Source organism: Poecile atricapillus, chromosome 8 (genome assembly GCF_030490865.1).
Source record: "Poecile atricapillus isolate bPoeAtr1 chromosome 8, bPoeAtr1.hap1, whole genome shotgun sequence".
NCBI lineage: Eukaryota > Metazoa > Chordata > Aves > Passeriformes > Paridae > Poecile > Poecile atricapillus.
This window is the reverse complement of record NC_081256.1, coordinates 7,751,530-7,767,816: the sequence shown is the minus strand read 5'-3', so window position 1 is coordinate 7,767,816 and position 16,287 is coordinate 7,751,530. Positions and strand designations below refer to the sequence as shown.

Sequence of the window (16,287 nt, the reverse complement as noted above, 5' to 3'; positions counted from 1 at the left end):
TGTGTTTATTAAGCTTAAATCTCACATACATATGGAGGCCTCTGACGTTCATGTGAAATACGAAGGCATGAAGGGGATGGTTCAATTTTATAGTGTAGACTGTCAGCACATCCCAAAGCTGGAGCACACAAGAATTGTTGATTCAGTCCCAGGCACTTAATTCCTGAGCTCTCTTGTGTTAGATTACAGATTTCCTGATGCACATCACGGCCCAATGTGCAGTAATTTCCGCCCTGGGACTCTCACCAGGGCTCTACCTGTAGATGGGTTTCGCAGTGGCTTTACCTTCTCAATCCCCCACAAATGAAAGGGGGCGAAAGCTCTGCCTAAACAGAACTTACCTTCCCTCTCTGGCTTAACAAGGTCCAGCATCTGGCACAGCAGGTCCTGGAAGGGCAGTGGCTCTATGCCCATCACCTCCATGCGCTCACACTGCTCCTCATAGAAGTATTCCAGCTCGTACATGGACAGCACCCCGTCCCCATCCAGGTCCATGCAGCGGAACCAGTACTCAATGCTGGGAACAGAGCAGGGACACTGCAGCACTGCCCTGGGACATCCACACAGCAGAGACTACAGCAGTGCACATTCCCCCTACCCACCCCCCAAGGCTCTTCTGCCACACCCTGGCATAAACCTAGGGATGACAAGATGCGTTGGGAAGGGTCAGGGCACAGGCCAACACTCCAAGTATCTCCTGTTAGTCTCCCAGGTGGCTGCAAGCAGCACAGCCACACTCATCACCTGTCTCACCTGTACCCAGTGTTCAACTGTGCTGCAGCCCAAGGGGAACTCACGTAAGGCAGGGAGTCCCTGTCTGACCCAGCAGCAAGAGTTGGCCAAATAGAGCCAGCTCTCAGCCTAGGACACTGCAGGGACCCTGGTGAGGGACAAGGCAGCTGTGTCATGCATTCATTTGCTCCCTTATACACAAGGAAGAGCTCTCAGGCAGCTGCATTCTGCATCCCTCCTCCTGTCTGGAGGGTCTAAGCCTGCAGTTCTGCGTTCTTCTTCTCTTGTTATGCGCAAGATTCCTTGTGCTCACGTGCACATCTGGATCACCCCTGCACAGCAGTCTCCCCCTGGCTGTACAAACCAGGCCACAGGCAGGTTTTACAAAGTGTCACAGTGAAGTTGCCCCACAAACCCTCCTTACACACCCAATCCACTTGTGAAGGGATGTGCCCAGCTGCTGCTGGCACCTCAGGAGTGTGTGCTCAGAGCCAGTGCCTTATGGCATGAGGTGATCAAAGGCACTGGTGACTACCAAGACATAAAAAATTACAAGAAAACTCTGCTTCTACACAATTTTTCCACAAGAAAGGCAAATGATTTGATCAACCATGACCAGTAAGATCTTTTCTTCCTAACAAGCTCCAGACCACAAGTTGGTCTCTCTTGGAGAAAGTGGTAGGTCACAGAAGTTTCCATATCTTATTTGTTCATCTCAATGTTTTTACTGAGACACAGAAATCAGTCTCACCTTGTAGCACTCCTTTTGTCTTCCTCCGAAATCAGGAGCCACACAAAATCTGCGTAACTCATGCGTCCTTCCTTTTGAACTTCAGTGCCTCTAGAAGACAGAGCAGAAAAAAAAAATTAAAATCACCAGGCCCCTAAATACTTAGGATGCCATCAAAGATATTTTTCAAATCATTAGTGAGAGAAAATGGGGCACTGTCACCTATTTAGCCTGTACTCCCTGCACCCTGCAGCACCAGGCACAGCATTTGCTGCCTTTTATCACTGCAGAGCTGAAGCTCATCTGCCACCTCCTCTCCCACAGCAATCCCTTTTCAGAGACTTCAAAGCAGTGCTCTCCAGTTATCCCTGTGCCATGTCTTCCAGCTATGCCCAGTTATCCCATCCTATGGGATTTTTATTTTGTTTTCTTAAGATACCTAGAATTATCACTCCATGTTCAGGCAGCTCCATCTGGAGCACCCTGTTGGAAACCATCCTGACCTGGGGCATTGCTGAGAATAACTTGTATTTCTCAGCCTGACAGAAACTCCCTTCCCTTCTTTCCCCAAGCCACGTGCTATTCCTCACCTCACCACAGCACCGCTGAATATCCGCTCAATGATTCTGTTTGACAAAGCTGGAAACAAGGAAAACAGAGAAAATGAAGCTCACAGGAATAACTACAATCAGTTGTTCATGCTGAATCCACACAAAGCCCTTTCTCATTGTTAAAAGAAGGCTCTAACCACACTGCCTGTGTAACCACCCTCTGTTTAGCAGCATTTTCTAAAACCTCAAGATGATTCCCCCAGTGCATCTGCCTTTGTATCCTTCCAAACACCACATTGTCCCACAAAGATGGCAATTGTTATCTGCATCCTTGGAAATAGGCATGTTGCTCCTACTTTGCTGCAGTAGGATCTGTCACACAGAAGAAGGAGACTATCCCAGTGTGTACTGCAAAAGAAGTTCAATTATCAAGCAAAAATGACACATCAAATTCCTACAAAATGCTTTTGAGGAAAGGACAGGCTGTGGAAACCATGCTACAGGGAAGGGAAGACCATGAAACACCAGCATAAAGGTGAAGCTCTGCCAGCCAGGAGAAATGTGAGATAGATTGTTATGGCAGAGCACAAGCCAAGCAGCAGGTACCACTTCTGGGCAGGATTTGCACAGTGACCACACCATCCCTGGCAGCCAAGCCCCACCTAGACTCCTCCTACACATTCTCCATCACTCCTGTGGTCCTGGCACGGTTCTGGCACTGCAGCCAGGCAGACCCAGTCTGCTCTACCCTCAGGTGCCCTGGCATAGCTGACACCATAGGGCACTGCACCCATGGCTTCTCCCCTTAATCCTTGGCTCCCCAGCACCCTAGAGATCTCAAGCCTCCTGTACAACAAATATTCTATTCCACACTGCAGCTTCCCAGCAGGGACCAATCTCCCATATCACCCATCCCAAGGGAGGCACTTCTTCAGCCCCACAGAGTTAATTTTTATTCCATTAAATTATCTATGGCCCTTGAACCTTCGAAAACAAATAGCATCTGCTCAGCTTCTGGAAAGGAAGTTCCATGCTGAACTGCAGAGATACTCTCCAGAGTCCATCTGCAAGCTGAAATCCCCCAGGCTTCACTGGACTCTGGATTCCTCTCATGCATAATCAGATTGCACTTCAACAATCTCTGAAGTTCACACAGGATCATGCTTCTTGTCCCTACTTCTAAGTTCCTGCAAAGCCCTCAGTAAATAATAAACAAGTTTCAGGACATTATTTTAGCCTGTCCTCCTGGCAGGGACCCACACATTAACAGGAGCTCCATCTGTAGCTACTCATGCAGAAAATAGTGTGTCCTGCAGCTCTCTGTGTCTAAGCTTGTACAACTTCTCTAAATCAATGTTTATTTAAGAGATGGGTGGCTACATTAAAACTTTTTCTCTGAGGTATCAAATCAACCGAATCAAAAGCAGGCTTTATTCTTCAGTAGGAACATTCTGTTTTCAGCAATGCCCTCACTCCAGCACATTTGCAGGCAGCATACCTTGATCACTGTACCTAGCCAGGTCCTTCTGGCTGATGTAAAGGTCATGGTCAGTATCCAGCTCCCAGAATTTGCAGTATATAACATAAAAGTGCTCATAGGAGAAGTAGTCTGTGATCTGATTTATGTCATCCTCTTCTTCCAAGAGAGCAAGAGTCTGAAAGAGTACAAATACAGTGGGAAATTAAACCTGGATGAAGAGGCAGCTGAAGAGCTCCAGTTTCTCAGGAAGCTGGGTGAACACAGCCCTGAGAACTAACCCAAAGTGCAGCCTTTCCCCAAAAGATGTGGTTGCTGTATTCCTCAGCAGGTATTTACAGAGCACCTGGGTTGGCCATCCCGCTTAGCACAACATCTCTGCTACTCCTGTCAACCAGTTTTGCTCATTTTCAGCTCTAGTGAAGTGAGGCAGAGAAACAGGAACACAGAGTGCTGTGTCAGCTGGGATCCATGGTCCGGGAAACAATCCTGACCTGCACCAGAGACTCTGAGAGCCACTTCCAGCAGCAAGTCCACAGATTTCCACAGGAACTGAGATATGTCTTTACACATTATACATCCCTGTCTGCCTCCTGAAGGGCAAAATAAAGTCTTGAACAAGACTCACACCTGCACTGGGACAGGTGGGATGGACCCCAAACTAATCACACCGACTCCCCTGTGCTGTTGCAGGAATCATTCTGGTTTAACTGGGAGGCTCAGACAGATGTCCAACCCTAACACCTGTTGACATGTCTTACTAGGTAACATTTAGTGCCAATATCCATGTTTTCATGGATTCATGTTTCACTTTACACCTCCCTGTCCCCTTCCCAGCAACAACAGGGCATTGCATGTTTCCCACTGTCACCTCCCTACTTTTCTTCTTGGTGCTGAGGCCACAGGACACCAGAAGCCTTCTTGTCTAATAAATCATGGCTCCAGTGAGCTGCAGGCTTGGCCTCCCCTGCTCTCACAGCCTCTCCCAAGGGAGCAGGCAAAACACAGCCTGAGTTATCCCAGGGAATGGTGTCCCCAAGCAGGCAGGCACAGTGGCCCTGCTGCCCATAAACCATAAAAACAGATGCTGTGTTATGTGTTGGCACTGGTATTTCAATATCAACTTCCAGCCACCTCCACATACAAGGAATCCAACTGAATCCAAACAAAACTCTCACAGCCTGCTATCCACCAGGTTCAGTGAAATTTCTGGCAGGGATAACAGGATGGCACTGCCAGACCTGCAGTATTCTGACTTGCTGACACCCAAGTCTCAACACCTTTGATCCATCACTCACTGGCCTCTCCAGACTGTGCGTGCCTCTCTATTTACAGATGACAATCACTTGGGGAGCTTTTGCCATAACTATTTTTTAATTTTGTAGCTCACAACCAAAGATGTGATTTACACATGCAGCAAGGAGCTGAACCTCCCTGCTGCAGGAGATGAAAGGCAAAGTAGATATGGAAGGAGAAAAATAGAGTGTTTAAGGGGAGAAAATGAGTGAATAAAGATGCTGAATGATCTGGGGAGATTTATTTGTTTGGGAAGGAACAGGGATCCCAGGGCTTGGACTGGCATGAGCCAATTCAAAGGAGCACTAATTTTTCCAGTAGCTGATGGGGTCAAGTAGGGGAGATGACATCTCAAAGGAGAAAGAAAGCAAATTCATACTTGAGGGGTTTGAGGAAGACAGTATACTACATCTGGAAGGGCAAACAGGACACAGGAGGGAAATGCCACTGTTTTAGCCAGTCCTTCACCTTTCAGCCTCAAGACTTTCTGGCTTTTTAGACTGGGCTGGACAGGAGCAGGCTGGGACAGTTTTAACCTGATGCTCTTTTGGGCAAAATACACAAGAGGACAGAGATCCAGATCATGACATAAGGACACACTGCAGGCACTGGAACAAGAACTAAGCTCTATTCATTATCCTGTGGAGATCAGCTCCTGAGGTGCCTCGTCCTGCAATTGCAGAGATGTTCCTGACCAGCTGTCAGTGGGCTGAGGGCTGCCTAGGAGACAGGAAATTGGCTCTCCTACACCTGGCACTCCTGCAGCTCTTCTTGGCTGCTTGTGAGCCACTTCACATGGGAGCAATGCTGTGTCCTGCTTCCCTTCCTGCTGTCAGGACCAGGAGTCAGGCTGCTGCTCCTTGTGGCCTCAGAGCTGGAGCACCCTCACGCCCTGACCTTCTCTCAGTGCCATGGGGCCACTTCTGTCCCTGCTCTTCTCATCTCAACTCAGACACAGCTCCTCCAGTAGCCCCAGCAGCCTCCTGGCAGTGAGCACCTGGCTCATCCCACTGCAGCCCAGGTACAGCTCCCTCACCATGCAGCCACAGGAACAAGGAATGCTGCACTCTAGATCCTGTTCCCACAGAAACCCACGTACTTGCAGGAAGTTGCTTTTCCTCAGCTCTGTTAGAGTGATCTTCCCCGACCAGGATCGATTGACTGTGTAGAATATCCTCTGTATAACCTGCAACATATGAACAGTGCTCTTGAAATCAACTCCTGAAACACAGCAGATTGGGAATTTTAATGCAGTACCTTGGTTTATTCACTCATCTTAAGGAGGCCTCTTTTGAAAATGTTTCATGATTTTTCTGTAATACTACTATCTTTAACTGACTACACAGTCTGAAAGCAACATTTGCTTCTTAAACAGTATTATCCCTTTCTAGTCTGAAAACATTTTCACTGCTCTAAATTCGGCTCTTTGGGCATGCAGATGTATTATTTATGTCAGGGAACATGTTCAAAGTGCTGCTGAATCACTTTGAGTTTTTCACATTTAAGGGGACATAGTTTGCATGGATCCCCAATAAAATAGGGTTATAGGGAAAAAAAAAAAAGAAAAAAAAAAGAAGAAACTTCCAACTCTTCTGGTTCCTGCAGAGGAAGCAAGACATGTAAATGAAAGGCACAGTTAATGTCTGACCCACTGTAACTATAACAATGCCTCTATTGCCTGTAACAATGTTCCCAGTGCCTTTGCTGAAAGTAAGCAGGAGAGGTTCTGTTTGCAATTATTTGGGGCAGGTGTTAACCTCATTTGCCTCCTTTCCAGATCTGCCTCTGGTGAAAGCGAGCAAAAATCATGGGGGAGAGGCACAGAACCCTCAGAAGCCAAAAGCAAACAGCTCCCAGTGTGAGACTGAGCTCACTCCCCAGCTCCTCAAAAACCAAACAGCCCTTCCCAATCTGCTCCTTGTCAGTTGTCAAGTTTCATCACAGAGTGGGGAAAACAAATGTGTGAACAAGCACATGCAATAAACCTAACAGGGCAAACAACAACATATAAATAGCACTGGTATGAGAAAGGAGGAATAGAATTAATTTGACTATCAACATTGAAACCTTGTGGACCAAATCTACTACAAACCTTTGATGTCTCTGACATGTTTGCACATTACCCCAGAATTTTGGTAAACTTTAGTGCACACTATTCCAACACAAAAATTAACTTTACACAACAATGTGAACATTATAGGGATTAATCCAGTTAGCAGATACAATGGGATGGATTTCTCTTTTAGCCAGAACTAGTTTCAAGTGGGCAACCACTACTGAAGAGCCATCTTTGGACTCAGTCAAACAAGTGCTGGTTCTTAGTCCAGAACAGATCCAGAACCAAGTATGAGATTGCTCCCAACAGTGTGCTTTGGGATACACAGTGAGACAGTAATTGATGACCGCGCACACAACTCTGAGAGCAACAAGAATGATGTGAGGATTCAAATGTACCCTGAAGAGAGAGAATTGATAGATTCATCTTAGCTGAACATGACACCTTTTGGTGACACTGCAAGCCCTTCAGCACTCCAAGCCTAAAAGGTGGATACCCTTTTAAAACTGGGTGTCATTTTAATTAAAAACAGACAAAAAAACCAGATCTATCCTAACTGTAGCAACCACTGAGCAATGTTCTGTGGCCCGTGTAGCACAAGAGGTCAGACTAGGTAATCACAATGATCCTTTCTGGTCTTAAGCACAATGTTTGTTTCTTCTTTCATGCCTCTGGCAGCCACTGACATTCTGATCTCTATTTCTGGACTTTGTTTGGCTTTGTCAGCTTGCACAGGAGCTCAGAAACTGGAGTGGTCTCACCTCACACATCACCCATTATCACACCTGACAACTTTGTAGCACCTCTCAAAAATACAGGGTGGTCACACCATTCCAAGGACTCAAAAATAGCAATCCCAAGAATCAGAAACAGGACCCCATACCAGTAATTCTTCTTTACCTCTGCCTGCAGGGTAGTAAAAGACAACTATTCCCATTTGTGACACAAACTGTTTGTCTACCAGACCACATTGATAAAGATGTTCCATCTCCTCACTTATTTGTAAAAATAAGCCACTCAGAGGTAAAATGGGATCTCTTTTCATGTCTCTTACCATGTCCAGTCACTCAGTGAAGGCTTTATTATTCAAATAATGGCCTATGTTTTTCCCTGGGCCAGTATATAGTATATATCTCACTATTAAATCTCAGTACTTCTCTTTTTCTTTTCCAGGTTGTAAACACCAAGCTGTCAAAAAAAACATTTGGGAAACATCCTAGAACATCATTACCCAGCCTGAGATGATGTGCAGCATGCAAGTCACACTTGTCACTTAGGCCATAGCTGGCTTCATTTGTCTGAGTTCAGTACACAGCCATAGATTCAGACTCTATCTTGAGTTGGAAGAGGGCACAAGGATCATGGAATCAAATTCTTAATTAGCCTTTGGAAAGAGGAGACTCTTTCTTGTTGCCCATTTTCTCATGTAATTGACTTCCAGGCCCAAACCATTCATGGATGTGTTCCAGACCTTTCCCCAATCTTCCCACAGAAGAACAAAGGCAATACCATTTCTGGACAAAACAGGAACCTTTATTAATCCCTGTGGCCATTGTCCCCTTACACATTTGCATTGGTGCTACTGTATAAACTGAAGTACTTTTCCACAAGCTTTAATCCTTGAATTGTTTTTAGCTCACAGCTTTCCAAAAGCAGCATGCACTGCTAACTCTGAGCCTGGTTTGAAAACTCGGGTAGAAGTCACACTAAAGCTTTACAACAAATGCCACAGGACATTCTGTGCTGTTCTGCATCATCTTCACCAGCTTTTGTCTCTGTTGAAACAAACACAACTGGTTTAGTAATACAGTGACCAATAAAACAGATATGATACAGATAAAATTCCAGCTTGTTGTGTCCAAAAAGCCCCTTTAAGAGGTTCTGAGGTGGCAATAAGAACTGAAATGTGCATTCACATCTTACCCATCCTAGACTGTGAGGTCATTCTCCAGGAGATTTCAGCCAAGTGATGCTGTACCCAGCAATGAACACAAAGCCATGTGTCTTTATGGCCCTTGTCTGCAACACAAACGTGAACTGTAATTCTTGTGAGGCAGCAAATATAGCAATCTGTCTCTGTAAGGAGGTATAAGGCACTCTACCTTGAAACAATGAAAATGATCCAAGTGGTCTCAAAATCCAAGGATAAAGCTGTTTCCTTCATTGCCTCCTGGTGAAAATACTGGATTTTGTAACATTAAAGAGGGATGTGCTGTCTGTGAAAGGAGAGGTGAGCAATAGGAACTCCTGCTATCAGAGAGCAGAGTCACTGCTGCAGAGGACTGAGTGCTGTCCCTCCAGATGGGTAGAGCCTGCCCAGCAGCCTCCTGCCTCCCCAGGGGCTGGCCCTGCTCCAGCGCAGGGGGATTCTGCTGTCAGCACAGACCCCCAGAGCTGTCCTGAGAGCTGAAAGGCAGCTCACCTTTGTCAGGTGTGCTGCTCCACAGCTCTTTCCTCAGCTACAGGCACCAGCATTCCCCTGCTGCCTTTGGAGCAAGCCTCGGAATCCACCTCTGTCCCAGCACTGCCAGTAAAGGATGCCCAAAGGCTCCGACTGCAGCAGGAAAGCACAGCAGACATACAAGCAGGATCAAGAAGCTCTGAGGAACTTCATGTACTTATGAAAGTCTGGTTCTGTGACTGCTTTGGTGACAGAGCACCAAGACAAGGCACCAGGGAAGTAGTGCAAAAGGAGAGAGGAAGGAAAAGATGCTGCCCTTTAGTAGCAGCCTGCACTTCAGTTATCTGGAAGTGGAAGTTGAGCTTCACACAGTTGGCCTCAGCCACACCATGCAGTGCCCCTGGTGAGTCCAGAGGGCAGCAAGGGTGATCATGTGAGGAATTACTCTACAAAGACATTTGTTTTTTGCCTGAAAAATACAGGAACAGTGTGTGGCTTAAGAAGAACCCATAAAAGCAGATGCAGAGGATTGCCTTTGTCAGCAGCCAAGGCAACCACACATGGCATTGACCTGTGGATACTGTAGTCAGAAACCAACCCTAGTGTGACCTTAAACCTTTCCATCTCACCCTTCAGTGCACTTGAAACACCAAATACCAGGGTGCACATGCCACAGGGACTTTTCCACACTCACCTATTCATGTGCCTCCATAATTACCTGGCCATTCCTATACCTGTTGTGGCTTAATGCTTATGTTGCCTTGCTCCACAGGGACTAAACATTGATTATACACTGCTGTTCACTATCATGTTCAAATACATCTAATACATTTAGAACGGATTCTCATTATATATTTTCATTAGTTCAGGGTTTGCCCTGAAGAAGTGTCTTTGTGCCATCTGCTCCTTACAGGAAAGGAACAAGCATGTTTGTGCCAGGAGCCTCCCAGCTGCCATGTGTGGTGCAGCCCCAGGCAGGCCCTGGCAAGCAAACAGGAGAAACTTTAAGCCCTGAGCCCTATTGGGATGCAGCTCCCACCAGGTCTGTCATTATTTGAATTTGTTACTGCTGCAGAGATAAAACTTCCCAACATTTATACCTTTTATCCAGATTCACGGACCAACATGAGTCAAGCTCAAGGCTTTAAAAACCTGCAAACGCACTTAGGTAAAATACCAGCCTAAGTACTGACTGCTGAGCTGGAACAAAGCTACTGAAACAAACCCCAGCCACAAGCACAGTTACAAAAGCTTGGGGAGAGAGAGCCTGGAGAGGCGTCCTGGCAAAAGAAAGGTCAGACAGCAGACCCCTGGAGGCAAAGAGCACTTTGTACTGAGCAAAGCCTCAATGACAAAAACCTTCAAACAGGCAGCCTTCCATGTCTCGGCAGCCCAACACAATTCAGGGTGACTTAGCAGCTCCCAAAGACCAAAGAACTTATTTTCCATTCATCAGGCCAAAAAAGATTTTCATTGGTTTGCTTAAGACCAGAAACAACCACTATTAACCTTTGGAATAACCCCTTGCACACACAAGCAGATTACTTTTCTTTTGGAAGCAGTTGTTAAAATACCTCATGATCAGTAATATCAAAAACACTTATATTTTTAATTAACTGAAGGATTTTCTGGTAGGAACAGTGACAGATCCCAAAGGGAGGCAGAGGCATCACAGGGGATCAAACAGGCAGCCTACCGTTGTAATATACCGGGAATGGAACTCCGGAGCATCCTTCAGGAACGTGAGGCCAGGATGTGTTTCCACCACATCCTGCAAGGTAAGAGAAAATGAAATGAAATAGATTTTCTTCTCCTTTTAATGTTTAGAACTTACTGGGTTTACAAACCAATTATTTTTGGTTACTCTTGCAACTATTTGCAGCATTAACAATAAAACTGCAATCTTTTTATCTATCAAGTGAACCTTCTATTACAGTAATATAATGCATTTGCTGGGCAATACGCACCTGGTGGGCCAGTTTGATTTACTTAAGGACAGAAAAACAAAGGAAGAGAGTTAGTGAGTAGATGAAAACTCATTTTCATTGAACGAGACAAAAATTAATTAGTTGACCATGCAACTATCTCCTCTCCAAGATTTTTGTTTTCCTCCATTCATTGAAGACATTAACATTTGTAAGAACTAGGTGTCAGAAATAAACATTCCTTGAGAAAGACTCCTGTGTCCAATGAAAGCTCTGTGAGCCTCAGAATGCTTACAGATACAATTAGTGCTTTTCCAAAATTCACTTGGACTATGTGTGGAGAGGCCTCTTTCTCAAGACCAGCTTTTTATAAGTCAAACACTGGCTCACAATGCCAAATCTGCATGATCAAATCCATGGAGAAACTGCTCAGATCCTGAATGAATCAGTTCAGATCCTGTATGAATCAATGCCTGTGTAATTTCTCCATGTCTGACTCCTCTACCCTTTAAAGGTGTTCCAAGTTCTGCCGTTCCATGCCATGGTGCCCTCAGGGGTGTGACATGCCCAAATTTTGGGTACTATAACAGGATGTCTCAGATGGTGGCGTAAATCAGGGTAATTTTGCTGATCTCTGGCTGACTGACAGACAGGACTGTGCATGCCTTGGATTGCACCAGGAACTGAAGAGCAGAGCTGCAATCCACCAGGAAAGGCAGTGTGCCCAGTGGAGAAGAGATGAAGAGCAACATGAGAAAATTTACTCATCCCAGCTCCAGTTCTGTTTGAGAGACAGAAACAGCCAGTGCAGACACAAAATCTTTCCCCAAAACAGCATCTCCACAGAGGTTTTACCCAGAGGGCAACACAGTGTGAGAAGTCTAGGGATGTGTGGAAAAGATCAGAAAAAGTGCAATAGCTGATCAGAGGAGCAGATGGACATGATTTACAGACACTATAGAGAAGTCCTAAGGCTACCCAGAACCTGCCTAAATGGCCACAAATAATTAAAACAACTGTACTTTATTAAAAATTAATGGAAGGGAAAGAAAGACATGAAATGAGGATGTGTAGATTTAGCCTGAATATTAGGGAAAAAAAATAAGCAGTGAGATTTGTGCACCATCAGGTTTAGAGGCATATACAGAACAACTGGAACTGCAGAAATTTTGCCAAGATTTCCATGTGATACTATATCTGGTAGTTTGGCTAGACAAATTCAATTATAACTGTCTTGCCAAGCAACTTTTATAACTTTTCCAATAAGCTTTTATATTGTGCTTGACTATCAACAGCAACAAGCATTTTTCCCAATATCCACATAGAGAAATGGGTTTAATTCCAGCCTGGTTACCAGGCACTGATAAATATGAATCCTGGCTAGAGACCAGTCCTCAGTGCCTTTAGCAGCTGGTTTGGCACTTAAGCACTTACAAAGCTTATTTCTATTTCTCTCCAAAATTAACTCCACCCAGATGCTGCTCAAACCAAAGGTCTTCTCATCCTTGGTAAACATTTAATGCCATGGAAATAAAGAAGGTGCCAAGTGAACATAGCTCTGTGCCCACCATCCCTGCAGAGCTGTGGCAGTACCTGGAGCAGTGGGATGAAGTCCTCCTGTTGTAGGCAGTCACAGCCAGGCTTTGCCAGAAGGGAAGTGAACCTGGAGGCATCGTCGTGGCAGTTCCGCAGGATTCTGCAGGAGAAGGGAGGAGTTACTTCCAGCCTGCCAGGTGTCCCAGGAGGGTCACAAAGGTCTTCCAGCATGATACACTTGTGCTGGGACTACCAGCACTTCCTTTAAAGTCTTTCAGCTGCACCAGGGCACCCAGAGGGGATTTTTTCCAGGTTAACACTGCTGTAGTAAAGCAGGTTTCTTACTAAGCACCTGTGGAATCAAAGTAACCTGACTCTTGCCAATGCTGCAGGCTCACTCCAAGAGAACAGCACTAACCCAATGGGATGCCACAGGATGTGCTCTTCAGTGGAACCCTTCACTACACTGCAATATTTGGGGAGATTGCCAAACTACAGGCACTGAATATTCACCCAGAAAAATCACTTTTTAGAAGGAAAAAGGGCATGCCCTGTTAATTATAGCCCATCTGGAGCTGTGCACCAAAGCCACAGAGAACAGCCTAATGAGGGCATTAGCAGGACTGAGTATTTGGAGAAGTGTGTAAACTCAGTCCCCTTTGGTTGGCAGCATGCATCTGACACACCAGTTCTTGTCTCTGTTTTATTCTCACACAAAATAATGCACTGGCCAAAGGCATCACAGGTATGTGATTTGCTCCAGAGAAATTCATGAAGAGAGGAACTCCATGCCATTTACCAAACACTGCTAACAGAACACAACATTTGGATTTTTCAAACACTATGTTGTTCACATAGTATTAGGGAAACTCAGAAAACGACACTGTTTTCTTCATTAAGTGTGAAAATACAAATGCACTGTGATCATTTACTGTGAGTGATTATTCACCACTTTCCTCTCCTGAAAGTGTATGAACATAGTACTGAACTGGCTGTAGTTCTCCAGCAGAGATCACACTAACTTGTTTCCTGCGAATTCTGGCCTCATCACCTTGGGAAAGCCAGACTTGACAAAAAAAAAAAAAAAAGGTCCTTTTAAATAAGCAAAAAAATATTTAGGAATTCTGTTGGCTGCACATTCATCTAATGGTAGCTGTCAATTAACAGATATATTCTACATCAGCTGCAGAAAGAGGTGCTAATGTTTCACCTTAAAAAAAATCTGGCACATAAAGATGAATCCCAAAGCCCTGTTTTAGCCAAAACCAGGATCTGACATTCAGAAGTGTTTTATATTGAGCAATTCCTATAGACTTGAGAAGCAGTGAGCATGTGACATTTTGAGAAGTCAGTCATCTAGTAAGAAAACTGAAAATAGGCTTCAGCAACTAGAGATACCTGGTTTAAATTTACACCTGTGTTCACATAGCTGCAGTTGAACTTTACCAGAAATACTACATTTCTTCTTTTTTTCAGCTTGCCAGAAAAGTTTTTCTAACTGTCAGAGGGGGAAAGGAAGGGATAAAAAAATACTATATTTCTAAAAGAGCAATTAAGTAAGAAAAGCATACAAAGCTTGGCTTGGAAATGGGGTAGTTAAAAGGATACAGAAGAGGGACATGACCACAGGCTGTAAATATCTGAAGGATGTGAAAGTCAGAGAAGTGAAAATGTGGTATCATACATTAGGGATTAATTAGAAGTAATTGGAGGAACCTAAGGAAGGAAAATATATTGTTTGTGTCAAGACAAACTTAGAGATCACAGTCACCCCTAACATTTTTGTAATTTTGCCAGGGTAACAAGAAGCTGTTTTGACAACATCATCACAGGAAATACTTTGGGAATTCAGGGTTAAAGGCTACATCAAGAATCTTAAGAGCAATTGTTAAGTAAAAAATTAAAACTCTCTCTGGAAAGGAGATGGAGATGCTGTTCAGGTGTCTCACAAAGTACACTAAAGCCTGAATTGCCCTGGAGGGAAAAAGATTAGGCAAGAGACCAAGTCTGCTCCACATCAGAGCTGACTCCAAGCACAATGCATCCATCCAGAGCTCTCCATTTCCACAGTGTGGGCTGTCAAACCCCACAGGTGAACTCAACAGCTTGCTTGGGGAAGGCAGTAACTAGTAAAGCTTCCAGAGTACCCAGTTGTATTATGATGCATATTTCCACATTCCTCTTTATGTCCTGTAACTATCACACATCTCTCCCAATTCCCAAATGGCACTTGCTTAGTGCACCAGTGTAAAGCAATAAGGCTGAGCACAAATATACCCCAAACCCACAGACAACTACCAGCTATCTCAGAACAGCTAACATTTCTGGGGAGCTTGTAAATATATTTTATACACTAACTAACTCAAAACATCTTACTATCCATACAATTACTTCCAAGTTTGTGGATGTCACATGGAAACAACTGTTCAGAGAGTTTGGGGGAAAAAAATCTTAAGCTGATGGAGATTTTTTAAGCTGCTTAAAGAAGAGAAAAATTATTTTAAAAGCTTGGAGGAAAAGAAGGAGAAAAAAATAAAAATACTTGTATGGAAGGTTGATCTCTTCTTCCAGAAAGAGAGTTTTGCATTTGCTATACTCACTTTCTCCACATGGAAACGAAAGAGTGCACAGAGACACGTCCTGTCCTCTCTCCCCCTGACGCACTGAACAGAGGTGCTTTCCAGTAGAGTGGGCAGCCACATATCTGTAAGGAAAAACCAGGGCAAGGAGGAATATAAAAGCAGTCCCAAGGAGAACCTGCTTGTTTACACACCAGATTCACCACTGAGACTTTACATACGGGAAACAAAATGGTTTTCTGATTCACCTGTGTGCCATTTACTGCATGCCAAGGTTGAGAATTCACACATAACTTTCTACTTTGTCATGTACCTTTTCAAGTGTCTGAGAAACACGTCCTCTCAGGCTAGGAAAAGGATGTGGACTACTCAACCTCTTAAGCTTTGTCTGAACTGTTTAGCACAATTCCCTAGGAAGTAGAATGGAGAGACAGGGACCTCCTTGCAGAAGGACACTCACACCAGCTACATCATCCACCCACCCTAAAAGAGGACAGCCCATTCTCGTATGATAGGGATGATCTCCCACAGGCAGCAAGGGAACCTCAAGTTTAATTACAGACAATTAATGAGTAAATGCCTAAAGGTGAAGTAAACCTCATCCTGCAATTTTCAGTGCAGTACCTTCCACCCAGCACAGTCCATTCTTCCCAACACTGCAAGGTCTCAGCAGGGGAACACAAAAATTAAAGCACACATGGAAAGAGAATGATTCCAGCCAAAGGACTCCCTGACCAGCACTTTTGAACCAGCCTCTGCAGAAGCTGCTGGCTCTCAATGGCAGTCCATGAAAGTTCTGGCATTGTGGACTCTCTGAGGCCTTGGCAAAGCAAGGCTTGGCTTGGAAATGGTGTCAAACATTCAGCTGCTCACACTGTCAAGCACCTCCTCTTTACCACAAAGACCTTTCCAGCCACTGTCCTAACTCCAGACAAGTTATCAGAATATCCACAAAACACTGGCTTCGGAGGGAGTGCAGCTGACTCAAGCCAGATTCTTGCAAG

General features: G+C 44.8%; 1 protein-coding gene across 2 annotated transcripts in view; it reads right to left on the bottom strand.

Annotated features, from left to right (window-relative positions):
• Positions 1-16,287, bottom strand: part of PPP2R3A (protein phosphatase 2 regulatory subunit B''alpha) — a 39,293-nt gene that overhangs the window by 6,983 nt on the left and 16,023 nt on the right. For both annotated transcript variants that reach the window (XM_058843583.1, XM_058843584.1), the window contains exons 3-10: positions 15,305-15,408; positions 12,762-12,864; positions 10,940-11,014; positions 5,886-5,972; positions 3,512-3,668; positions 2,053-2,101; positions 1,484-1,573; positions 342-517 (exon numbers count right to left, since the gene is read on the bottom strand). In XM_058843583.1, the coding sequence (XP_058699566.1) occupies positions 342-517; positions 1,484-1,573; positions 2,053-2,101; positions 3,512-3,668; positions 5,886-5,972; positions 10,940-11,014; positions 12,762-12,864; positions 15,305-15,408 (841 nt within the window). The remainder of the gene's footprint in view (positions 1-341; positions 518-1,483; positions 1,574-2,052; positions 2,102-3,511; positions 3,669-5,885; positions 5,973-10,939; positions 11,015-12,761; positions 12,865-15,304; positions 15,409-16,287) is intronic.